At 44.6% G+C, this 27,330-nt stretch overlaps 1 protein-coding gene and 1 long non-coding RNA gene across 6 annotated transcripts in view; both read right to left on the bottom strand.

Annotated features, from left to right (window-relative positions):
- Positions 1 to 1,939: 1,939 nt before the first annotated feature.
- The window catches only part of LOC307209172, a 52,944-nt gene continuing 27,553 nt past the window's right edge, over positions 1,940 to 27,330 (bottom strand). Inside the window, exon 2 of the long non-coding RNA XR_013835377.1 lies at positions 1,940 to 4,222. This is a non-coding gene — a long non-coding RNA (uncharacterized lncRNA). The remainder of the gene's footprint in view (positions 4,223 to 27,330) is intronic.
- Positions 1,940 to 27,330, bottom strand: part of LOC307206766 (uncharacterized protein) — a 44,629-nt gene continuing 19,238 nt past the window's right edge. For 3 of the 5 annotated variants that reach the window (XM_079960175.1, XM_079960174.1, XM_079960173.1), the window contains 2 exons: positions 17,079 to 17,252; positions 1,940 to 7,879 (listed from right to left, as the gene is read on the bottom strand). In XM_079960175.1, the coding sequence (XP_079816301.1) occupies positions 5,613 to 7,879; positions 17,079 to 17,252 (2,441 nt within the window). In that variant the 3' untranslated portion in view covers positions 1,940 to 5,612. Of the gene's footprint in view, positions 7,880 to 7,980; positions 8,452 to 11,445; positions 11,594 to 17,078; positions 17,253 to 27,330 lie in introns of those variants that run through there. The other 2 variants (XM_079960176.1, XM_079960177.1) reach the window with 2 other exon arrangements.

Here is a 27,330-nt window from a genome sequence, read left to right on the forward strand (position 1 = left end):
GGCTGGGAAACTGCACCCATTTCACTCTGAGGCTGGTGCGGAATTTCCCAACCTGGGCATGAATTAATTATAATGCCCACACACCCACACCCACCCTTGATTTTTCTCCTTTCCAGCACTCCTGCATTAAGAAGTAAAACGAAATTAAATGATTCTCTGGATCTTCAGTGTCAGCAAACGCTCCTTCCCCAATCTCTGTTTTTAAACCACCAGTGTCAGAATTGCTTTCTTTGGAGGTTTTCCAAACGGAGGCTGGAAGGCCAAATGTCAGGGGTTCTTTACTGCAGGGGGTCCAACCTCACAGTTGTTTACTATTATTATTAGTTCCTTTTTAAAAGATCAGTGTTGAACAACACTAAACAACAACACACTATATCATTGTAAGAGTTAACAATTCCAATTCCATATATGCTTATCTAATGTCTAGGTGGTAGGGACGCAGGTGGCGCTGTGGGTAAAAGCCTCAGCGCCTAGGGCTTACCGATCGAAATGTCGGCAGTTCGAATCCCTGCGGCGGGGTGCGCTCCCGTCGTTCGGTCCCAGCGCCTGCCAACCTAGCAGTTCGAAAGCACCTCCGGGTGCAAGTAGATAAATAGGGACCGCTTACTAGCGGGAAGGTAAACGGCGTTTCCGTGTGCGGCTCTGGCTCGCCAGAGCAGCGATGTCACGCTGGCCACGTGACCCGGAAGTGTCTCCGGACAGCGCTGGCCCCTGGCCTCTTAAGTGAGATGGGCACACAACCCCAGAGTCTGGCAAGACTGGCCCGTACGGGCAGGGGTACCTTTACCTTTACCTTTAATGTCTAGGTGATATTATTATTCAGAAACATGTATGTTGATTCCTAACCTACTATATTTGGTATAAATGCATTCCAACTCTACAACTCTTTCTGATCATTTTATAATGGCCTTGTAGCGGATCCCACCTCAAGCCTCCCATTAATAAAGTTGCATTATGTCCCTGCTAATGGCCCCCAATGAAATATTGTGGATCTGCCTCATGGTACACCCATTAAATGAATTTCTGTCATTGACCACAGCATCTCTTGTGTGAGGGAAAACTTGGTGATTTAGAATCTTGGCCTGAAGCTGAACAAACACAGAAATTTCTATTTACCCAAAAAAACCTGCTGTCAGGAGATGTGTTCTTTCTGGCGGAAGTCAACTTATTCCTTCAACTTGGAGGATGTCACGGCACTAAACGCAGCAGGAAAGCCACAGCTTTTCTTCCGCTCCGCTTGCCAAAAAGCAGTTGCTCCACTTCAGGCAGATGTTCCGCTTTCTAGAAACGGGGGCCAAATGTTCCCTGGGTTTCTGCTTCTTCCCTCTCGCTCCTTCCCTGAGTTGTGTCCCCATTCAATCCTTGGGACGCAGCCCTGCTTCCATCACAGATTCAGACTTGGGGGGGTTCGTGAGCGAGGGGCCCTTTTCCTCTGCTCTCCTCCCTCTCAGCCACTCATAACCCACCTACTATCAGCAGCCAGAAGCATCATAACCAGACTCTGGAGAGACCTGTCAGGAGTAAGCATGGACCAATGGTACCAAATAGTATGGGAAGCAGCCTTACTAGAAAAAATAATAAAAATGATTTGGAAGGGAAAAAAATGGGCTCTGCTTCGGCATGCTGTGCCCCCTCCCCAACCATCTGTAAACTAAACTTCACGGTAAGAAAAAATTCTATCTTAAAATGTATTGCTGATTCATTTTTTGAAAGTTTTAAAGAGTTGTTTCTACCAATAATTATATTCAGTCTCATTATAAATCACTTTTTTATTTTTTAAAAATCCTGTCATGTATATGTAGTAGAAATTCAAAAAGTGGTTCCCAGACTGGAGGTTATCCACACAGAAACCCAAAAGAAAAGGAGGAAGTCTCCAAGTAGAAAGATAGGCCTTTATTGAAATAAAAATGTGTCTGGAAAGAACCACATCCCTCATTCATTTTTTTTAATTAAAATATTTTATTAACATATAAAACGCATACATGTACACAGTACACAAAGTGGTACCTCAGGTTACATACGCTTCAGGTTACATACGATTCAGGTAACAGACTCCGCTAACCCAGAAATAGTGCCTCAGGTTAAGAACTTTCCTTCAGGATGAGAACAGAAATCGTGTTCCGGCGGCGCGGCGGCAGCAGGAGGCCCCATTAGCTAAAGTGGTGCTTCAGGTTAAGAACAGTTTCAGGTTCAGAACGGACCTCCGGAACGAATTAAGTTCTTAACCCGAGGTACCACTCTATAAACAATACCTTATTTCCTAACATAAAGCATACCTAACATTACTCTATATTATACTTACCTATACTATACATACAAACACACCTACCCCACATGAACAGCCACAAGGTGACTTGAGCCAGTGTGGTGTAGTGGTTAAGAGCGGTAGACTCGTAATCTGGGGAACCGGATTCGCTTCCCCGCTCCTCCACCTTACTGTTTGTTGTGGGGGAGGAAGGGAAAGGAGAATGTTAGCCGCTTCGAGACTCCTTCGAGTAGTGATAAAGCGGGATATCAAATCCAAACTCTTCTTCTTCCAGCCATTCTTGTTACGCTACTTTATTTTTCCAATTGACTTAAACGCATTTCATTATTTCTTTAATCTCTTCTAAACTTTACTCTCCTTTCACTCTAATCATGTTCTGAATTCTCTGTCTTCACTTGCTCCTCTTTTATCTCGCATTCTAGGAGCAAATCATATAGTTTGGAAATATGTTTACTTTTAGATTAGATTAAGTACTCATCCAATCTTGAAATTTCTTTCTCAAATCCCTTTTGTTTATCTTTTGCCAATCTCTGATTAATTTAAAGAACTGCAGCCAATTGTTCAAATATCTCCTAACTTCCTTATATTTTTTCAATTTAAGTTTATTATTTTCCTTTCCCAGTAATCCTTATATGCTGCCCAGTTGTTATTCATATTCTTTCTCTTTACGGTCATGATTTCTAAGGTGAGGTCCACCAAGGTGTTTTTCTGAGAATCAGAACTTACAGGGTTAAACAGCCTGCCTTCTGAGAGCTGTGGCTTAGTCCTGCTGGCCACATGACCCGGAAGCTGTACTGTACACCGGCTCCCTCAGCCAATAAAGCGAGATGATCGCCGCAACCCCAGAGTCGGCCACGACTGGAACTAATGGTCAAGGGTCCCTTTATCTTTACCTAAAGCTTCTTTAGGATTAGAAAGAAGCCGGTGTATGGACCTGTTATTTATTGCACCTACAAAAGGCACCCCACTGCTGCGATACTCTGCTTGAAACTGGGAAGAAGAAGAAGAAGAAGAAGAAGAAGAAGAAGAGGAGGAGGAGGAGGAGGAGGAGTTTGGATTTGATATCCCGCCTTTCACTCCCTTTAAGGAGTCTCAAAGCGGCTAACATTCTCCTTTCCCTTCCTCCCCCACAACAAACACTCTGTGAGGTGAGTGGGCCTGAGAGACTTCAAAGAAGCATGACTGGCCCAAGGTCACCCAGCAGCTGCATGTGGAGGAGCAAAGACGCGAACCCAGTTCCCCAGATTACAAGACTACCGCTCTTAACCACTACACCACACTGGCTCGAGTCCAGTGGCACAGGGAAGTGTGAAGGATGGCCAGAAATCATAGCAGGCTGTGCAAGAAACCTGCTTAAATCCAACAGTTTTGGGTTCTAGGATCCCTTTATATACATCCATATTTTATACAATGATTTCCTTATAATATGGTCCAGAAAACCCTTGTGGACTCTATCCTTTCCATCTATTAGGTATGCATACCATCCAAATCGAGTGCCTACATCCTCCAGATCTAACTCATCAGTTTCCTTTAACTTAATCCACTCCTTTAAGCAGGTCAGAGCTGCTGCACCATGATATAATTCCAGGTCACATAGGTCAAATCCGCCTCTCTTTCTCCGATCAATAAGTAATTTATATTTTATTCTAGGGTTTTTTTTTTGGATGGAATGGCAAATTGCACATCATTCCTATTCACCAATCAAAGGATCGCAGCAATCTTAATAGTTGCAACCCAATGTCATCATCCTGAAATAACCAAAATCATTTGGCTCTTCAGATAAGGCCTGGTCATAATATCATATGTCCTCCATGTTCTGCTCTTTTTCTCCATTTTGTCTTCCTATATGTTAGGAGAAGTGACAGCTCAGTTGCAGTCACTTGGGACTAACTCCCTTATGGGATAGTTCATATAGTTAGACACTTTTGTAACCTAAGTCTGCCTTCAGGGATGCATCTGTGAACTGAATGAGTAAACTACTTTTATATTGACATTAACAAAATTGTGTTGTGTCTTTTTATGAGGTAGTAGAAGGGATCTTACCAGAAATCCTATATTAAAGAGGCTTAACAAGCCTGCAACAAGCTAACCACCGTGCTAATTTAAAAAGTTTGAAACTTGGGCCAAAGTGTTGTCACAGGAACTAGGGAGCTAAAGATGCTTTTCTGGCAGTGGAACAAAATGTCACAGATAAAATCCTGAGGGCGGAACCCGAAAATACTGGAAAACACTGGTTCCTCCCAGAAGGTTTTGTTCTTTTCTGCTGAGGCAACTGGATTTATTATGATTTGTGTTTTGTTATCTCAAGGTCACACAGAGCCAGAAAGATAAATCTGTGAGCTCAGTGGTCTGGTTTCTCTTTCTTACTTTCATTTTCTAACTTTCACATCTGCTAAGTCCCCTGAAGCTTTGTTCTGTAACGAAGCTGAAAAACCTTTAGTAGAAAGTTCTTCTTTTGCCAATTCTGCCTGATTTATGGAGAACCAGATGCATCCACTCCAAACAAACTTCTGCAGCTCTGCTCCCTATCCAGACATGGAGCACCTTGGCATTGAAGACCAAGACGGGTTCCAGAAAAAGAGACCGAGGTTAATGTGTGGTTCATAAGCTGGGAGTCGTTGGAAAGGAGTCGCTGGGAGTGGCAGAAGGTTCTGTTGAGCAGGTGAGGGAAGAACAGGAGGAGAGAGAAAGAGCTCCATGGAAAGACAAGGCTGCGTTGGGATGAGCTGGTGTGGGAATTATCGGCAGAGAAAAAGGTACATCCAGCAAAAGGGGATGCAGTGCAACTCCTGAAACTGTTCACAACACAAGCTATGATCTCGTGTGAAAAAAGGGATTTAATATGCCTTCTTCCCCACCCCCAGTGGATTAGGAAAGAAGATTAGTAAAAGAAGAAGGAGCAGGATTGGATGAACATTAAAAGACACAATAATTTTGGACTGTGATTTGACTGAGACTTGTTGGAACAGTTTTAATAAGGCTTTATAGAAACTGGACCTAGAAACTGGAGAAATACTAATTTGGGTTATTAGAGTCATATTGCACTATCTGAGTGGTTAAGATTTGAAGCCTGGGCTGGGGGGGGGGGGGCGGAATGTAGGGAAAGTGCCATCTTGCTAAAGGGGAGGGAAAAGGCTGGATACTAAATACAGCTGGGTTTATCCAGGAGTGCATATTCTGAGTAATTATTGCTACAGTGGAACGATCACTCAGGTTGGGAGACAGGGAGAAGAGGGGGCACCCTGGGGATCGCTGCAGGAGCCTGCCTTTCTATGTGTTGACAAATGATATGATACAAATGTGATAAAGGGTATTTTTAGTTATTTTCCCATGCCCTTTCACTTTTCTATACAAATGTGTTTTGTAAGGGTTGTTCAATAATGTTTGCGTTATTATTTTTCTTTTTTGGTTTTCCCTCTTTATGAATTCTGTGATGGGAAGTGAGAACATCCTTCCGAATGAAGCTTTTTCCACATTCCAAGCACTGATATGGTTTCTTGCCTGTATGGACACTATGATGGGAAGTGAGATGTGCACTTTGACTAAAGCTCTTTCCACATTCAAAGCACTGATATGGTTTCTCGCCTGTATGGACTCTTTGATGGGAAGTGAGATGTGCACTTTGACTAAAGCTCTTTCCACATTCAAAGCACTGATATGGTTTCTCGCCTGTATGGACTCTTTGATGGGAAGCAAGATCACCTCTCTGACGAAAGCTCTTTCCACATTCTAAGCACTGATAGGGTTTCCTTCCTGTATGAATTCTTTGATGGCAAGTGAGATGTGCACTTTGACTAAAGCACTTTCCACATTCCAAGCACTGATAGGGTTTCTCCCCTGTATGAATTCTTTGATGGCAAGTGAGAATCTCTCTGTGACTGAAGCTCTTCCAACATTTCAAGCACTGATAGGGTTTCTCCCCTGTATGAACTCTATGGTGCATAGTTAGATTGGAACTTTGACTGAAGCTCTTTCCGCATTCTAAGCATTGATAGGGTTTCTTCCCTGTATGAATTCTTTGATGGGAAGTGAGACCGGAACTGTGTCGAAAGCTCTTTCCACACTCAAGGCATTGAAAGGGTTTCTCCCCTGTATGAATTCTTTGATGGAAAGTGAGAATGTTCTTCCAGGTGAAGCTCTTTCCACATTCCAAACACTGATATGGTTTCTCCCCTTTATGAATTCTTTGGTGCAAAGTGAGAGTGGAACTGTGACGAAAGCTCTTTCCACATTCCAAGCACTGATAGGGTTTCCTTCCTGTATGAATTCTTTGGTGCAAAGTGAGACTGTGCCTGAGACTGAAGCTCTTCCCACATTTGAAGCATTGATATGGTTTCTCCCCTGTATGAGTTCTTTGATGGGAAGTGAGATGGGCCCCCTGGCTGAAGCTCTTTCCACATTCAAAGCACTGATAGGGTTTCTCCCCCGTATGAAGTTTTTGATGCAAACTAAGACACTGCTTATACCCGAAGCTCTTTCTACATTCCAGGCATGGATATGGTTTCTCCCCTGTATGGACTCTTTGATGGGAAGTGAGATCACCTCTCTGACGAAAGCTCTTTCCACATTCCAAGCACTGATATGGTTTCTCACCTGTATGGACTCTTTGGTGGGAAGTGAGATCACCTCTCTGACGAAAGCTCTTTCCACATTCCAAGCACTGATGGGGTTTCTCCCCTGTATGAATTCTGTTATGGGAAGTGAGCTGCACCCTCTGACGAAAGCTCTTTCCACATTCTAAGCACTGATAGGGTTTCTTCCCTGTATGAATTATTTGATGGGAAGTGAGATGTGCACTTTGACTAAAGCGCTTTCCACATTCCAAGCACTGATAGGGTTTTTCCCCTGTATGAATTCTTTGATGGCAAGTGAGAATCTCTCTGTGACTGAAGCTCTTCCCACATTTCAAGCACTGATAGGGTTTCTCCCGTGTATGGACTCTTTGATGAGAAGTTAGATTGCAACTTTGACTGAAGCTCTTTCCGCATTCTAAGCATTGATAGGGTTTCTTCCCTGTATGAATTCTTTGATGGGAAGTGAGACCGGAACTATGACGAAAGCTCTTTCCACACTCAAGGCATTGAAAAGGTTTCTCCCCTGTATGAATTCTTTGATGGATACTGAGACCATTCTTCTGATTAAAGCTCTTTCCGCATTCTAAGCATTGATAGGGTTTCTCCCCTCTATGAATTCCTTGATGGGAAGTGAGACTGGAACTGTGACGAAAGCTCTTTCCACACTCAAGGCATTGAAAAGGTTTCTCCCCTGTATGAATTCTTTGATGGATACTGAGACCATCCTTCCGATTGAAGCTCTTTCCACACTTTAAGCACTCATAGGGTTTCTCCCCTGTATGAATTCTTTGATGGCAAGTGAGATTCTGACGGTGACTGAAGCTCTTCCCACATTCTCTGCACTGATACAATTTCTCTCCGCTGTTAGTTCTTTCATGTGAAGAGATTCTATCCCTCCGAACAAAGCTCTTTCCTTGATGGGAGGTGGAATGGGGGCTCCGGCAGATGTTCTCTCCGCACTTTGTATATTTATCTGATTTCTCTGCTATGTGGATACTGTTGTGGTCCCCCTTGGTCTTCCCTTCCAATTCATCACCATCTGCAATGAAGAGAGAAGCTAATTAGAGCCTCAGGAAGAACAAAGTTAATGAATGCTTGTGATAGAGGAGGAACTGAAGAGAGTTAGATGTGAGCCCTTACTATAGTTTTCACTGTTGGCTGGTATTAACTGACATATTGCTTGGTTTTTATCTGGGATAGATTTTGTTTGGCTCAATCCTGGAATCCACTCCATCTCCAATTTCCCTTAAAGCTCTGAGGCTGACATTTAAGAAGGCCTGGGCAGTTCAGACAACCTGGTCATTGCTTTAAAAGGCATGACTAGAAGGAAAAAAATTGCAGAGAAAACAGTGGATATCCCTCCATTCAGGGTTCATGGTGGGGATGTTAGAATCCCGAATGCTATTGGTCTCCATCTAAATAGTGAAGGTTCATCACATAGAGGTATGTATGGACTTTCAAAGTTACTTGCTTAATTTCAGAACAGATATTATGATCCATCAGGAAACGTTACCAAGAGGGTCCATGACCCCATGATTCTCCTCCTTGACTTCCTTATGCAGAACTCTCTGGTCAAGATCCAGCAAATTGTCTGTGAAACAAACAGCAACATCTTCACCTCCTTAACTCCCCACCAGCTGTTGCCTCAATCTAAATTTGGTCTAAATTTTAATTTATACCTAAATCACTTTCTTCAGTTTGAACCCCACTCCCATTTTCAAGAGTAGACTAACTTTGTATTGTTTCATTGTTGACAAAAGAGGAAAAGTGACTGCCGTATTTTTCGCCCTATAGGACGCACTTTTTCCCCTCCAAAAATGAAGGGGAAATGTGTGTGCGTCCTATGGGGCGAATGCAGGCTTTCGCTGAAGCCTGGAGAGCGAGAGGCTTCGGTGCGCACCGACACCTCTTGCTCTCCAGGCTCCAGGAAGCTATCCGCAAGCCTTGCGTGCCCGGGGGAACTCCCCCCGGGCGCGCACGGCTTGCGGGCGGCAGCCGGCAGCGCAGAGCACGGGGCGCCCTCCGGAGGACGCCCCGTGCTTCGCGCAGGTGTCCGCAAGCCGTGCACGCCCGGGGGAATTTTTTTCCTTTATTTCCCCCCCCCCCAAAAAAAATGTAGGTGTGTCCTATGAGGCGGAGCGTCCTATGGGACGAAAAATACGGTAACTCACACTTAATCTAAACACAACAGCCGCAAGAGCTCCTGACTAGGCATTCAGCTATGCAATGCTGAATGTTCTCTGTTCTCTCCTGTTTCCCTTTTTTTCTTTCAATTTAAACCAATTCAGGAACCCAGAACTCATACACTGACCACTAATGGTGAACCATATGCTAGAGATACTTGGTCTATATATTTGTATATTAGTCCTATGATCCTTGTTTTTAAAAGCAAATAAAAAGTTATTCCCCCCTTCATGGATCACTGCCTTGCCGTGGCGAAGGGGCTTGAATAACTCAGAGAAGCTATGAGCTATGCCGTGCAGGGCCACCAAGATGGACAGGTCATAGTGGAGAGTTTTGACCAAACGTGATCCACCTGGAGCAGGAACCGGCAAGCCACTCGAGTATCCCTGCCAAGAAAACTCCATGGAGAAAGACAACAGGCATATAAAAGTTATGACGCTGGAAGATGAGCCCCTCAGGTCGGAAGGCGTCCAACATGCTACTGAGGAAGAGCGGAGGACAAGTACAAATATATTCAGAGCTGATGAAGCAGCTGGGCCAAAGCCGAAATGTCGCTCAGATGCATATATGCCTGGAAGTGAAAGGAAAGTCCAATGCTGTAAAGAAAAATATTGCATAGGAACCTGGAATGTAAGAACCGTGAATCTTGATAAGTTGGATGTGGTCAAAAATGAGATGGCAAGAATAAATATTGACATCTTGGGCATCAGTGAACAAAAATGGACAGGAATGGGCGAATTCAGTTCGAATGACCATCATATCTACTACTGTGGGCAAGAATCCCGTAAAAGAAATGGAGTGGCCCTCATAGTCAACAAAAGAGTGGTGAAAGCTGTACTGAGATGCAATCTCAAAAATGATAGAATGATCTTGATACAAATCTAAGGCAGACCTTTTAACATCACAGTAATCCAGGTTTATGCACCAACCATTGGTGCTGAAGAAACTGAAATTGACCAATTCTATGATGACTTACAACACCTTATAGAAATGACATCAAACAAGGATGTTCTTCTCATTATAGGGGATTGGAATGCTAAAGTAGGGACTCAAGAGATAAAAGGAACAACTGGCAAGTTTGTCCTTAAGAGTTCCAAACAAAGCAGGGCAAAGGCTAATAGAGTTCTGCCAAGAGAACAAGCTGGTCATAACAAACGCTCTTTTCCAACAATACAAGAGACGACTCTACACATCGACATCACCAGATGGGCAGCATCGAAATCAGATTGATTATATTCTCTGCAGCCAAAGATGGAGAAGCTCTATACAAGTCAGCAAAAACAAGACCTGGAGCTGACTGTGGCTCAGATCATCAGCTTCTTATAGCAAAATTCAAGCTTAAACTGAAGAAAGTAGGAAAAACCACTGGGCCGGTAAGATACAATCTAAATCAAATCCCTTATGAATACACAGTGGAAGTGAGGAACAGGTTTAAGGATTTAGATTTGCTAGACAGAGTGCCTGAAGAACAATGGATGGAGGCTCGTAACATTATACAGGAGGCAGCAACTAAAACCATCCCAATGAAAAGGAAATGCAAGAAAGCAAAGTGGCTGCCCAACGAGGCCTTACAAATAGCGGGGGAGAGAAGGCAAGGAAAATGCGAGGGAGATAGTGAAAGATACAGGAAATTGAATGCAGATTTCCAAAAAATAGCAAGGAGAGACAAGAAGGCCTTCTTAAACGAGCAATGCAAAGAAATAGAGGAAAACAATAGAATGGGAAGAACCAGAGGTCTGTTCAAGAAAATTGGAGATATGAAAGGAACATTTCGTACAAAGATTACCATAATAAAAGACAAAAGTGGTAAGGACCTAACAGAAGCAGAAGACATGAAGAAGAGGTGGCAGGAATACACAGAGGAATTATACCAGAAAGATATGGATGTCTCGTACATCCCGGGTAGTGTGGTTGCTGACCTGCTGATACAGCGTCAGGGCTCCGGGAATCACGGCAAGCCTCTTCACACCCGGCTGGTCCCCTCGACACCCCACTACCTGTAGGGCACTTTTTTGGGGGGGGGGGTGTCTAACCCTGGCACTCACCCCCACTGCTCAAAAGCCCCAGTAACAGTCGTCTTTTAAACGGACGACTCACACCGCCTTGCCATTTCCCTTCGCAGACAAATTGGAAGCCCAGGATCAGGTTACTTTCAAGAGTCATGACTTCTAATGCTGCCTGAAGGATCGGTAAGTTGTCTGACATTGTAGAGTATTCAATCACGGTGCCGGTTTTAGACATTTTGAGCTGCCAATACATTGTGGTGGTCAGGGAGCTGTGATGTATTCCTAGCTCAAATTGCCTGCAGATGTCAAAGGTGCAGACAGGCAGGTGGAGGAGCCCAAAATGGTGCCCCCCGAGCAAGCCCCAATACCTCTCTGGCTCCATCCATGTCCCCATCTCCCCTCCCCTGGAACTCACCAGATATCTCGGAGGTCCCTGGGAGGGAACACTCAGAGGTTGTGCGAAGGGATGCAGGAGACAACCTGAGCAGGTCAACCGTCCATCTTCCCCCTTCCATCCTCGGTAGCTTTGCAGGATCTGTCTCTTTCATCCTTCCTGAGCAATCAAGAAGTGACTTCCGGGTTGGCGCCATCGCCGAATGGCGGACTCCCTCCGAGCCCCGGAGGGAGCCTGCTCGGCAGGGGCTGGGTCCTACCACACCGGCGACGCGGGGACCCTCAAAAACCATGGGCGCTGAAACCCATGGACATGGTGACTCGGCTGGCACCTTTTGCGCCCCCCCGACCCGCGAAGGAGCCTTTTTAAAGGCTGCGGAGCGGGTGACGGGGGGTGGTGCTTTGAGTCCTTCGCTTCCCCTGCCGAGCGAAGCCACATGCCATTCGACGGAGAGCGCTGACTTCTTCTATTGAAAATCTGGACTTAAAAGAATAACCCGTGAGTAATCGGAACCTGGACTAAAAAGGGGGATAATTTTTTTTAAAAAATTCGGAGCGAGCGGGGGAGGCGCAAAAAGGAAGTCAGCCCCCCCCGTTGTAGAAGAGTTAAAGCAAAGGATTTGACAACTAAGATCGAGTGCATCCCTATTTTGACAAAGTTATTAACTTCGCGAGGGAAAATCATAAGACTGAGCTGGAGGAGAAAGGTGGAATTGAATTAAAAAGCAACACCCCCCCTGGAACCCTGGGAGCGATTTGTGAGAGCGCCGGGAGAAGAGAAATAGAGGTTTTGACAGCTGTCAAAGAGCTGTCAAAGCGGAAGAATAAAATAGAGATCTTTGTTACGAGGACTTTGCCGGTTACATTTGTTATAAATTGGATACAAATTGTTATAAACAAGGAATAACAAGTTATTTTGACTGGTGGACGTGATCTGGAAGGAAATTTAGTTATTGCAATCCACCTAGAGGAGCCGAGGGACATTACAAGTATTGTTGGCGTGGAATTTGACCAGAACTTTCTATCTCCTGGGAAACTGCAGAAATGGAACACTATTTTGTCTACAGAGGTCTACGCACTAAAGGAGACAATAGATTTATCTATTGAAGAATGAAAAGGACTTGACGTAATGTTTTGTTCTTGAATAACAAGCCTCTGCAGAGGAATTAGAAGCTTTTGGAATTGGAACATTTGTGCAGGAGAGCAGGGAAAAAGAAAAAAAAAGGAGGAGTGAGATCAACAAGAACAACAAAAATAATAAGAACTGGACAAAGTTGGAAGTGGGAACATTTGGGACATCCAGATTTGACAGGTTTAAAGGAATAAAATTGGAGCTTTCACCCCTAGATATAAAAATCTGGATGGAAGAAATGGGCCTTTTTTGAGACAGACTCCTTCCAAGATTGGACATTCGAAACTAAAGATGACTGGGAAAGGACTATGGCTTAGAGAGATGTGGGAACTCCAGGAAGATATCAGACATCGAGGAACATTGGGAACGCAACCGGGAAAGGGGGGAGGGAAATTTGGAATCCAAAGGGCGTAAAATTATTTTTTTTATTTTTCTTCTATTGTAATCTGTATTGCATATTAAAGGGGGGAACTCGCGGAAGGGAACAGGTCGATTTTAGGGGATGGGAAAATATTTTTAAAATTGAGTCAATGATAATAAGTTTAAATTTGGGATAAGAACTTGTTGAAATTTTTTTTTTGTTTATTTGTAAGAATTGGAATACAGGAGGGGGAGGGGAGGGGAAGTCCTGAAAAGATGTTATTGGGAAAAAGATTTTATGGAAAATCTTAATAAATATCATTTAAAAAAAGAAGAAGAAGTGAAAACAAGCTGCAGGGTCCTGGGAGAGAGGAAGAAGCAAAGGGAGCCTCAGAGGCCCTGCAGGGATTCTCTTCCCCTAGATATTCCCCTGCCCCTGGAGAAGCACAAATGGGGCAGCCCCTTCCCAAGAGAAGCCCCATTTCTAAACATCTCCAGTGATTCCAATTTCTTCTGTATGCTCCTCACCCCACTTGTAAGCTTGGCATGGTCTACACAGTAGTGACCTCAGAGTAGATCCAATTGAACGCAGTGGGGATAATTGACAGAACTTCGTACAAAAACCAGTCACCGTCCTGTCTCCAAGCCTGAAAACTGAAACCCCAGAGCATGGGCAGAAAATAGCAGAGCAGATATTACATGTAGGTGCCCCCATGCTAGGTACTTTGTATGGAGAGCCCTGTTCACAATCTTTGAGCTCTCTCATCACAAGCCAGACCGATGTCTATTTTGAGATAGCACCAATTGCCATTTCTTGTTTATCAAAACCCACAGACTCTCTGCTAGATTTTTTCCTAAAGGTTTTACAAGGACCTATCAGGACACAGGTGGCACTGTGGTCTAAACCAATGAGCCTAGGGCTTGCCGATCGAAAGGTCAGTGGTTCGAATCCCCACGATGGGGTGAGCTCCCATTGCTTGGTCCTAGCTCCTGCCAACCTAGCAGTTCGAAAGCACGTCAAAGTGCAAGTAGATAAATAGCTACCGCTCCGGCAGGAAGATAAATGGCGTTTCCGTGCACTGCTCTGGTTTTGCCAGAAGCAGCTTAGTCATGCTGGCCACATGACCTGGAAAAACTGTCTGCGGACAAATGTCGGCTCCCTTGGCCAATAAATCAACCTTAGAGTCGTTCACGACTGGACTTTTTGTTTTTTGTTTTTTCTTTTATTTTCCATGCTATTTCCTCATTGATTACCATTGAATATTGTGATTGTAATAATTTTATCTCCTGCTTTACTATTTCTTTATTTAATGTTTTTATTAATTCTTTTTCTTCTATTTTATGTAAAATCTCTTTGTTTTTCTTCTTTTTTACCTTAATTTTCTTGAATGAATAGGCCTCTCATCACCGCTTTGCTTGTGTCCCAGACTGTTTGGAGTTTGGTCTCATTATTCAAATTTTGTTCAAAATACTCACTTATTGTCTTTTCTGTGCTTTCTAGAAAGATTTTTTCATCTAATATTTCTTCATTCAGTCTCCACCGAAAGGTGGACTGAGTGTCTTTCTGTATTTCCATAATTATAGAATCATGGTCTGACATTGTTCTTGGATCTATTTCAATTTTTTTGATTCTTGACTCTAATTCCTTAGAGACCCAAACCGCATCTAGTCGGGCACTGCTTCCATAAACATGAGAGAAAAAAGTGAACTGTTTTTCAAATGGATGCTTAATTCTCCAAATATCTATCAATTTTACATTTTCTGTCATTTCAAAAAAAGTTTTGGGAAGTCTACCTTCTTTCGTGTCTTTCTTCCTATCGTTCTGTCTTTCTCTAATGATGGGATGCCATTAAGATCTCCCAGCACTATTATTTTCTCATGTGCAAATTCTAGCAATTCTGTTTCTAAATCCTGAATTTTTTTTATTTATTTTCATTTGGTGCATATATCCCTACCAAAATTACTTTTTTCTCCCTCAACTTTAATTTGTACCATTAATTTTCTCCCTTTCTCATCCTTTTGAATTAATTGTGGTTCAAGTGCAGGTTTTATGTGCAAAACAATTCGACGTTTTTTGGAAACATCTGATGCAATAAATTGGCTCCCTAATTCTTATTACTCAAGATTTTCTCATGCTTTCTTGCAACACGAGTCTCCTGTAGGCAAATTATATCCAAATTCAGTTTTAAAACTTCATGCCACACCCTGTTCCTTTTAACATTATTGTTAAGGCCATTGACATGCCAGTTAGTAATTTAAGTTTGCCATGATCTGGTTCATTTTAAAAAGATTTGCTTTTTTGTCCTGTTCTTTCAGTCTTTTCCAGTTCATCTCTTTGCATCTCAAAGGGGCTTCTGAAGTCTCTCCCTGAGCTTTGAAACTCTGGGTCTTTGCCATGTTTATCCAGAAATTCCTGTACCTGACTCTCTGACATTAATCTGAATCTCTTTCTCCTATAAGTAAAGGAACCTCCCTCCGGGAATTCCCATTTATAATTTATACCTGCTCCTCTTAGAATTGATGTCAGGTTTGATACTTCCTTCAGCCCTCCTGTCTTTTTCTCACTCTTGCCTTGTATACAACAGTTCTCCCACCAATCCAATTCCCACACCCTTTTAAACCAAACGGTAGTAACACTTTCACACTTACAGAATTATAAAAGTTCCACAATATCCAAAAGAGAGAGAGAAAAGTGGGCAATACCAACTTTATATACAACCTACAAAAAAAAAAACAAAAAAAAACCAGGCCACAACAAAAGTCTAATAGTTACCATTGTTCAAACTCTTTGTTACATTGTCTCCTTGATGATGATTAAGCACTTGGCAAACTTCTAGTTATATTATAATCCACAATGTGTCTTGTAATCCAAAATATTTACACTGTGAGTTCAAATATTTTCCAGACGTATTTATAATCCAAATTAGATTTATAATCCAAATGGTAATTGTAATCCAATATATGCTATTTCTCTCAGTTTTTATTCAGTTTTTATTCCAATACAGGACCTGGTCTTTAAAAATACATCCCGTTTTCCCCCCTTTCTCCTACTCCAGCTCTTACCAGGCACCTCCCCTCCCTGGGATTACCTCCCAGTTATGGAAAAGTTTCCTGCCAAGCTTTGGTAAGACTTGCCAAGATCCAGGGTCCTTTTTAGAGGTTTTTTAAAAAAGAATTTGCAATGTTTCCAAGCCTTTCAGTGCTTTCATTCATAAAATCTGCATCCCCATTCAAAAAAACAGAGTACTCCAATCGCTTCCTGTATCTTCCTTTTTAGGAATCAAAGAACAAAGAGCTACAGTTTCTTCATGTATCCAGAGTACATAGTGTTAATAGGTAGCAAAGTAACAAAGTGCAGTTTAAAAAGTACCTAAAGACTGGTGTGTCTCCAAAGTTTTTTCCCCATTCACAAGCCTGTACTGCAAAATCTTCCTTTCAAAAGACGGAAGCTGACTTCCTGTTTAGATTCTGTCTTTGCCAAATCTAAATTAAATCCAATTCTTTTTATTTTGAAAAGTCCATTGTTGTTGACAATACCTTTTTTCCTTTGAAAGTCTGCTGCTTCAGGTGGTGATTTCTGGTTTCAGGTTTTTGAGCTGCGCTGGAGCTATGGGCAGGCTCAGGCCACTGTCTCTCACACACACACCCCCACGTGCTGCCGATGCAGCGTTGGGGCTCTGGCAATCGCGGCAAGCCTCTTCACGCCCGGCTGGTCCCCTCAACACCCCACTACCTGAAGGGCACTTTTTTGGGGGGGTGTCTAACCCTGGCACTCACCCCCACTGCTCAAAAGCCCCAGTAACGTCCCTCTTTTAGACAGACGACTCACACTGCCTTGCCATTTCCCTTCACTGACAAATCGGAAGCCCAGGATCAGGTTACTTTCAAGAATCATGACATCCAGTGCTGCCTGAAGGATCGGTAAGTTGTCTGACATTGGTAGAGCAGTCAATCACGGTGCTGGTTTTAGACATTTTGAGCTGCCAATACATCGCGGTGGCCGGGGGGCTGTGATGTATTCCTAGCTCAAATTGCCTGCAGATGACAAAGGCACAGGCAGGCAGGCAGGTGGAGGAGCCCAAAATGGTGCCCCCCTGAACAAGCCCCAATACCTCTCTGGCTCCATCCATCCATGTCCCCATCTCCCCTCCCCTGGAACTCACCAGCTCTCTCAGAGGTCCCTGGGAGGGAACGCTCAGAGGTTGTGAGGAGGGATGCAGGAGACAACCTGAGCAGGTCAACTGTCCATCTTCCCCCTTCCATCCTTACGAGCTTTGCAGGATCCGTCTCTTTCATCCTTCCTGAGCAATCAAGAAGTGAAAACAAGCTGCAGGGTCCTGGGAGAGAGGAAGAAGCAAAGGGAGCCTCAGAGGCCCTGCAGGGATTCTCTTCCCCTAGATATTCCCCTGCCCCTGGAGAAGCACAAATGGGGCAGCCCCTTCCCAAGAGAAGCCCCATTTCTAAACATCTCCAGTGATTCCAATTTCTTCTGTATGCTCCTCACCCCACTTGCAAGCCTGGCATGGTCTACACAGTAGTGACCTCAGAGTAGATCCAATTGAACGCAGTGGGGATAATTGACAGAACTTCGTACAAAAACCAGTCACTGTCCTGTCTCCAAGCCTGAAAACTGAAACCCCAGATCATGGGCAGAAAATAGCAGAGTAGATATTACATGTAGGTGCCCCCATACTGGGTGCTTTGTATGATATGCTCTGTTCACAATATTTGAGGTCTCTCATCACAAGCCAGACAGATGTTGTGGTCGTATCCGCCTCTGTCAGGAGTAGCAAATCTATATGTGGAAGCAGAGGAGCTGGTGATGCCACATTTTTGAAATATCAGGAAACTAATACACCTCTCCTCCTTAGATATCGTCTGTGCTTATACACCATCTTCGCAAGTCTCCAGTCTTGAAATGTGGCCCCCACCCTGGCACGGAAGCAATCAAAGTATAGATCTTCCACATATCCTAAATCTGCAGTGTTCTTAAGAACACCAGGCATGTATATCCTCCCAAAACTCCAGAGGTGAGCTTTACGCTCCTCTTGTGACAAGATTCCCAAATCTTAGGGTAGCTTGATAGAGCTAGTCTATTTTGAGATAGTACCAATGTCCCCTGTTAGTAGTAGGAGCCACACAATGACTGATAATCCCTCTTTTGTCCCAGAAGGTGGGGAGTAGGTGTCTTTTATCCTTGCTTTATTCTTCTTGATAATACATAAATAAATGTCCCCTTCTGTATCTTACATTTTTCTAAGAGAGTATTATTCACAATCATGCTTGCCATGTATAGATTATTTCCCTTTAGAAAAGTCTCTCCAATCCCTGGCTCCTGCGGGAGGAAATTCCAGTTTTACCTACGCACTGTGGAAGTTATAAGTTTAATGTAAATAAAACATTCTGCAACAGCAGCAGCTGCAGAGAAACTCCAGGATGGGGAACATCCTTGAAAGCTCCCTCTGGGATCAGAGAGAGAAAAGTTGGCAGACCTGCCACCCAGAGCCCCCTCCTTCTCCTCCCTGCATTGCCTCACCCCCTTCAGGACAAGATCTTGGGGTCCTTCAGGCGACTTTCCATCCTCTCCTCTCAAGGAAGGCAGCTCCGTTCCCTTGAACCCTGGCAAGCCCAGTGCAGCCAGCTCAGCCCTCTGGCTCTCCCCTTTTCTCCACGGAGGGGCCCCAGGCGTGGCCCCCGCCCAGAGAGGCTTCCCTTGAGGCTCTGGGCTGGAGACCTGAGCTGATCTGGAGGAGGAATATTCTGGCAGGGGGAAAGGCCGGCCTGGCAGGGGCTCCTCCACTGGAAGGGGCATTCTGGGCATGCCCTCCCCCCCCCAAGACCCCCCCCTTCCCCAAAGAGGATGCCAAGGAAGAGCAGAGCTGCAGACCCCCTGGAAACTCGCCCCCTCCCAGGCTTGGCAGGGAGGAATGGGGGGGCAGGACCCTCTGCTCCCAGACTTGGGGGTCTCCCCCTGCAGCCCCGGGACCCCCTTCTCCCATGGGCACCCCAAGGGGAAGAGAGGGGAGACTCACCGGATTCTGCCCAGGAGGGAAACCGAGGCAGCGCGGGGAGGAGACAAGAGAGAAAAGACGGGACTGGGCACGGAGGGAGGGGATTCTCCTCTGGAGGACCCGCCCCGCCTCTCCACTTCCTGTCCTCTCTAGGACTCCGGCTCTGTTGGATTTAACCCTTCGCAAGCTGAGCACACCCCTTCGTGGATCACTGCCTTGCCGTGGCGAAGGGGCTTGAAGAACTCAGAGAAGCTATGAACTATGCGGAGCAGGGCACCCAAGATGAACAGGTCATAGTGGAGAGTTTTGACCAAACGTGATCCACCTGGAGGAGGAACCGGCAAGCCACTCCAGTATCCCTGCCAAGAAAACTCCATGGACAAAAACTTGGTCTACATATTTGTATATTAGTCCTATGATCCTTATTTTTAAAAGCAAATAAAAAGTTATTCCCCCCTTCATGGATCACTGCCTTGCCGTGGCAGAGGGGCTTGAATAACTCAGAGAAGCTATGAGCTATGCCGTGCAGGGCCACCCAAGATGGACAGGTCGTAGTGGAGAGTTTTGACCAAACGTGATCCACCTGGAGCAGGAACCAGCAAGTGACTCGAGTATCCCTGCCAAGAAAACTCCAGGGAAAAAGACAACAGGCATATAAAAGATATGACGCTGGAAGATGAGCCCCTCAGGTCGGAAGGCATCCAACATGCTACTGGGGAAGAGCGGAGGGCAAGTACAAGTAGATCCAGAGCTGATGAAGCGGCTGGGCCAAAGCCGAAAGGACGCTCAGTTGCGGATATGCCTGGAAGCGAAAGGAAAGTCCAATGCTGTAAAGAAAAATATTGCATAGGAACCTGGAATGTAAGAACCATGAACATGGGTAAGTTGGAGGTGGTCAAAAATGAGATGGCAAGAATAAATATTGACATCCTGGGCATCAGTGAACTAAAATGGACGGGAATGGGTGAATTCAGTTCGGATGACCATCATATCTACTACTGTGGGCAAGAAACCCGTAAAAGAAATGGAGTGGCCCTCATAGTCAACAAAAGAGTGGCGAAAGCTGTACTGGGATGCAATCTCAAAAATGATAGAATGATCTCGATACAAATCCAAGGCACACCTTTTAACATCACAGTAATTCAAGTTTATGCACCAACTACTTGTGCTGAAGAAACTGAAATTGACCAATTCTATGAATACTTACAAGACCTTATAGAAGTGACACCAAAGAAGGATGTTCTTCTCATTATAGGGGATTGGAATGCTAAAGTAGGGAGTCAAGAGATAAAAGGAACAACTGGCAAGTTTGGCCTTGGAGATCAAAACGAAGCAGGGCAAAGGCTAATAGAGTTCTGTCAAGAGAACATTGGACTTATTTGTAAGTCCAATGAGGCCTTACAAATAGCGGAGGAGAGAAGGCAAGCAAAATGCGAGGGAGATGGTGAAAGATACAGGAAATTGAATGCAGATTTCCAAAGAATAGCAAGGAGAGACAAGAAGACCTTCTTAAACGAGCAATGCAAAGAAATAGAGGAAAGCAATAGAATGGGAAGAACCAGAGATCTGTTCAAGAAAATTGGAGATATGAAAGGAACATTTCGTACAAAGATTTCCATAATAAAGGACAAAAGTGGAAAGGACCTAACAGAAGCAGAAGACATCAAGAAGAGGTGGCAAGAATACACAGAGGAATTATACCAGAAAGAAATGGATGTCTCGTATACCCCAGGTAGCGTGGTTGCTGACCTTGAGCCAGACATCCTGGAAAGTGAAGTCAAATGGGCCTTAGAAAGCACTGCAAATAACAAGGCCAGTGGAAGTGATGGTATTCCAGCTGAACTATTTAAAATTTTAAAAGATGATGCTGTTAAGGTGCTACACTCAATATGCCAGCAAGTTTGGAAAACTCAGCAGTGGCCAGAAGATTGGAGAAGATCAGTCTACATCCCAATCCCAAAGAAGGGCAGTGCCAAAGAATGCTCCAACTATCGCACAATTGCACTAATTTCTCACGCTAGCAAGGTTATGCTTAAAATTCTACAAGGAAGGCTCAAGCAGTATGTGGACCGAGAACTCCCAGCAGTGCAAGCTGGATTTAGAAGAGGCAGAGGAACCAGAGACCAAATTGCAAACATGCGCTGGATTATGGAGAAAGCTAGAGAGTTCCAGAAAGACATCTACTTCTGCTTCATTGACTATGCAAAAGCCTTTGACTGTGTCGACCACGGCAAACTATGGCAAGTTCTTAAAGAAATGGGAGTGCCAGATCACCTCATCTGTCTCCTGAGAAATCTCTATGTGGGACAAGAAGCTACAGTTAGAACTGGATATGGAACAACTGATTGGTTCAAAATTGGGAAAGGAGTACGACAAGGCTGTATTTTGTCTCCCTGCTTATTTAACTTATATGCAGAATTCATCATGCGAAAGGCAGGGCTGGATGAATCCCTAGCCGGAATTAAGATTGCCGGAAGAAATATCAACAACCTCAGATATGCAGATGACACAACCTTGATGGCAGAAAGTGAGGAGGAATTAAAGAACCTTTTAATGAGGGTGAAAGAGGAGAGTGCAAAATATGGTCTGAAGCTCAACATAAAAAAAAACGAAGATCATGGCCACTGGTCCCATCACCTCCTGGCAAATAGAAGGGGAAGAAATGGAGGTAGTGAGAGATTTTACTTTCTTGGGCTCCATGATCACTGCAGATGGTGACAGCAGCCACGAAATTAAAAGACTCTTGGGAGAAGGGCAATGACAGGCCTAGACAGCATCTTGAGAAGTAGAGACATTACCTTGCCAACAAAGGTTCGTATAGTTAAAGCTATGGTTTTCCCAGTAGTGATGTATGGAAGTGAGAGCTGGACCATAAAGAAGGCTGATCGCCGAAGAATTGATGCTTTTGAATTATGGTGCTGGAGGAGACTCTTGAGAGTCCCATGGACTGCAAGAAGATCAAACCTCTCCATTCTGAAGGAAATCAACCCTGAGTGCTCACTGGAAGGACAGATCGTGAAGCTGAGGCTCCAGTACTTTGGCCACCTCATGAGAAGAGAAGACTCCCTGGAGAAGACCCTGATGTTGGGAAAGATGGAGGGCACAAGGAGAAGGGGACGGCAGAGGACGAGATGGTTGGATAGTGTTTTCGAGGTTACCAGCATGAGTTTGACCAAACTGCGGGAGGCAGTGGAGGACAGAGGTGCCTGGCGTTCTCTGGTCCATGGGGTCACGAAGAGTCGGACACGACTAAACGACTAAACAACAACAACAACAAGCTGAGCACAGCCCCCGGGCTGGCTGGCTGTCCTCCTCCCCTCCCAGAATCCGGGGGTCCAGGGCATGTGCAGAGTTCTCTGTGATTCTCGGCTCAGATGCCGCTTAGTGCCCTGCGCCCAGATGGGTGGGGTAGAAATAAAATAATAATAATAATAATGCTTCACCTGCGCACTAGCAGAGTGAAAGTCTGTTGCAATATTAGGAGGGTACCTTGGGAGCAAAAGCCTCCGCTGGTAAAGCAGGAGACTCTCGATTTCAGGGTCCTGGGTTCCAGCCCCACTTTAGGCACGGCAAAGGGTTGGACTGCATGACCCTCGACCCCTCTGGGGATTTATTAAATGCAAATCAATAAATCAGTACACTCCCCACTTGGAGAACTCGCTCCAGACTTAGAAAGGGACCTTCCGTGGGGACAAAGGTCGGATTCTGCATTCAGGCAGGAAGACTCAGAGGCCCAAATATCCGATGGGGCCCCCCCACCTGGCTGCTCTCCCTCCCGCCCCCTTCCCTTGCTTCCTGCTCTTTCCGATTCAACTTCAGAATCTTAGAATTCAGAGAATCGCAGAATTCTGGAGTTGGAAGGGACCCCTGAGGGTCATCTAGTCCAGGCGGGGGAAGGTGGGGCGGCATGGCCAGGATCCGGGAGGGGAATTTGGCCCGGGGTAGTCCCTCCGCTCTCCTGGAAGCGTAGTCCTGAAGAGGGCCTCTTCGCTTGGGGGGAGCCTGGTCCCCTTTGGCTCTGCTTTGTCCCCAGCGATGCCCAAGTGGATCCTCCATGGACAGAGCCAGTCTACCTTGGAAGGGGGGAGAAGGAGAATGGGATGACGCTCTTCAACTTCTGCCAGGAGGCTGGGCTAGGTGGGAGGGGTCCCCTTGGTCCGGACCCAGATGCTGCTGCTGCTGCTGCTGCTGCTGCTTTGGGGCTCTCCTGAGACTCTTCCGCTCCTAGAATCACACCCAGGGGCCATCTAGCCAACCCCCTTTTTCTCCTCCTCCTCGCAGGAGCGTCATTTGGCAGATCCTCGCCTAGGTGGCCAAGCTGCGCTGCTGGTTCGTGAAGGAGGCTGGGGGCAGAGGCTCAGTCATGCCCAGTGCCCTCAAGTAGTGCCCCATTTTGTTCCTGCCCCCACCCAGGAGACGCCTGGAAGAATCTGCCCTGGAATCCAAGTTGCCCCCGGAGGTCGAGGCCAGCCTGGTCTTCCAGGTCCTGGGTCTGGAGACCCCCAATGTAAGACCAGGCCCTTTGCAAAGCCCAGCCTGCCCCCTTCCCATCCCTGCTTCTCATTCACCTTGAAGCACCTCTAAATTCAGCCTCACTGTGATATACCCATTTCACAGGCGCCACAACTGAGGCTGGGAAACTGCACCCATTTCACTCTGAGGCTGATGCGGCATTTCCCAACCTGGGCATGCGTTAATTATAATGCCCACACACCCACACCGACACACCCTTGATTTTTCTCCTTTCCAGCACTCCTGCGTTAAGAAGTAAAACGAAATTAAATGATTCTCTGGATCTTCAGTGTCAGCAAACGCTCCTTCCCCAATCTCTGTTTTTAAACCACCAGTGTCAGAATTGCTTTCTTTGGAGGTTTTCCAAACGGAGGCTGGAAGGCCAAATGTCAGGGATTCTTTATTGCAGGGGGTGGGACTAGATGTCCGTTGGGGTCCAACCTCACAGTTGTTTACTATTATTATTAGTTTCTTTTTAAAAGATCAGTGTTGAACAACACTAAACCACAACAACACACTACAGTGGTACCTCGGGTTAAGTACTTAATTCGTTCTGGAGGTCCATTCTTAACACCATCACCCCAGTATGACTCCCCTTTATCACACACACAGCCCAACAAGACAATGACAAAAACCCACCTACAGCATACAAATCAATGTGGCTAACCTGATCCAAAACACCCACCCACCCCACTCACCCATGAAAACAAAGACCACCACAGCCAACCACAAATGAACAACCTCTCTCATCACCAAAGGGACACAGGTGAACAGCAGAGAACCCGCACAAGCAATGCTGACACAAAACCCCACATATATTAAGTAAAACAGAAACATCGTCACCCGATGATCCGCCCTGGCGGCCCTGGCTTCCTCCTTGGAGGTCCCTTTAGAAGGAGAAGGGGTCCCAGGTTTCCATGGGGAAAATCGCCCTTGAGGCCTTCGGGGCTAATGCTTTAGCCTTTCAGGCTCCAGCCTCCTTCTTTATGGTGGGATCACATGCAGACGTTCCCAGGTTTACTAAGGATCCCTTGAAAAAGATGGGCTCTGCTTCGGCATGTTGTTCCCTCCCCCCGCCCCAACCATCTGTAAACTGAACTGTAAACACTAAGAAAAAATGTATTGCTGATTCATTTTTTGAATGTTTTAAATAGTTTCTACCAATAATTATATTCAATCTCATTATAAATCACTTTCAAATTTTTTTAAAAAAATCTTGTCATGTATATGTAGTAGAAATTCAAAAAGAGGTTCCCAGACTGGAGGTTATCCACACAGAAACACCCCCCCCCCAAAAAAAAGGAGGAAGTCTCCAGGTGGAAAGATAGGTCTTTATTGAAATACAAATGTTCCTGCAAAGAACCACATACATATAGGACACATACATTTACATTTGCACAGTAAGGTAAAGGTAAAGGTACCCCTGCCCGTACGGGCCAGTCTTGACAGACTCTGGGGTTGTGCGCCCATCTCACTTAAGAGGCCAGGGGCCAGCGCTGTCCGGAGACACTTCCGGGTCACGTGGCCAGCGTGACATCGCTGCTCTGGCGAGCCAGAGCTGCACACGGAAACGCCGTTTACCTTCCCGCTGGTAAGCGGTCCCTATTTATCTACTTGCACCCGGAGGTGCTTTCGAACTGCTAGGTTGGCAGGCGCTGGGACCGAGCAGCGGGAGCGCACCCCGCCGCAGGGATTCGAACCGACGACCTTTCGATCGGCAAGTCCTAGGCGCTGAGGCTTTAACCCACAGCGCCACCTGCGTCCCACATTTGCACAGTACATATACACAATACGTTATTTTCCTAACATAAGCATACCTACATTACTCTATATTATGCCTACCTATACTATACATACCAACACATCTACCCCACATGAACACCCACAAACTGACTTGACTTCCAGCCGTTCTTGTTACACTACTTTATTTTTCCAATTGCCTTAAACACATTTCATTATTTCTTTAATCTCTTCTTCTATCTTAACTTTACTCTCCTTTCACTCAAATCATGTTCTGAATTCACTCAATATCTGTCAAAAGTTTGACTTTTTCCACATAGCTTTTGATGTATTCCTTAAAGATAGCCCACTCCTTATTCACTTTTTCAACTTGTTGTAATAAATTTTCCCAGAACCCCACAATCTCTTTGCATTCCCAGCCCATGTGTAGAAAGGTTCCCGCCCCGTTGTTGTATCTCCAACAAACATCACTACAGTTTTTATACATTTTTGCCAGTCTAACCAGGGTCAAGTACCATCTGTATTGCATTTTCGTTACATTCTCTCTTAAATTGTAGCATGCCGTAAATTTAATATCCCTGTCTCACAGTAGTTGGCTCATCATATTTTCCCCTAAATCCTGGGCCTACTTTACCATCGCTGCCTTCACTTGCTGCTCCTTTACCTCCCATTCTAGGAGCAAATCATATAGTTTGGAAATATGTTTACTTTTAGATTGCAGTAAGTACTCATCCAATCTTGAAATTTCTTTCTCAAATCCTTTTCCTTCCTCTTTTGTCATCTCTGATTAATATGAAAGAACTGCAGCCAATTGTTCAAATATTTCTTAACTTCCTTATATCCTTTCAATTTAAGTTTATTATTTTCCTCTTCCAGTAATCCTTATATGTTGCCCAGTTGTTATTCATATTCTTTCTCTTTACAGTCATGATTTCTAAGGTGAGGTCCACCAAGGTGTTTTGGGTTCTAGAATCCCTGTATATTTCATCCATATTTTATACAATTATTTCCTTATAAAACCCATCTGGACTCTCTCCTTTCCATCTATTAGGTATGCATGCCATCCAAATTGAGTTCCTACTTCCTCCAGATCTAACACATCAGTGTCCTTTAACTTAATCCACTCCTTTAAGCAGGTCAGACCTGTTGCAGCATGATATAATTCCAGGTCAGGTAGGTCAAATCCGCCTCTCTTTCTCCGATCAATAAGTAATTTATATTTTATTGTAGGTGTTTTTTGGATGGAATGGCAAATTGCACATCATTCCTATTCGCCAATCAAAGGATCACAGCAATCTTTTTTTTTTTACTTCAATTTTTTATCGGTTTTCACAAAATTATAAACAAACACATAAAACAAACAAACATAAATCATAACCGTATTAAAAATTACACTTATTAACATTGTTAAGTGCCTTCCTCACTTCCCCTTCATTGAATTTCAATGCATATCCTTTTAAGGGTTTTCCAAATCACAGTTCTTATAAAGTTTAACTTGAACATTAACATCCTTAGATCTTTTCATTTTGAAATTACACCTATTAATTCATCACTTAACTTATATAGAATCCTAAGTCGATTAAGTATCTGCAAGCTGATTCCAATTCATCTAACTTGACATATTTAACTAAATAATCATTAAATTTAGTCCATTCTTCCTGATATACCTCCTCCTTCTGGTCCCGGACTCTTCCGGTTAGGTTGGCTAGCTCCGAAAAACCCATCATCTTCAAGGATCGCAGCAATCTTAATAGTTGCAGCCCAATGTCATCATCCTGAACTAACCAAAATCATTTGGCTCTTCAGATAAGCCCTCATCATATCATGTGACGACATATAACAATTTTTTGGTCTTTCTTTTTAAGACTTTGGCTAATATTCCTATTCACTAAATGTCTTCCAAAGTCCTCTTTAATCCATCTACAAAACAGTTCAAGATAAATCACAATTGCCATGCCTAGCTGATTCTCTTTTCATGTATACAACTCCCACTTTATTCTTTTCAGGGTTCTGGAAGAGACATTTGCTACATACAGTACCTAAAGCAGCTCATTCTGTTCCGTCAAATGTAGGCAGGCACAGGCCTTTTCAGTTAGGCTAGGCCATAGGCTTAAAAGAAATCGGAATCATCCAAATGCAGTTTTATGGAATT

The sequence above is a fragment of the Podarcis cretensis genome, assembly GCF_951804945.1.
Source record: "Podarcis cretensis genome assembly, chromosome: 2".
In the NCBI taxonomy this organism is placed as follows: domain Eukaryota; kingdom Metazoa; phylum Chordata; class Lepidosauria; order Squamata; family Lacertidae; genus Podarcis; species Podarcis cretensis.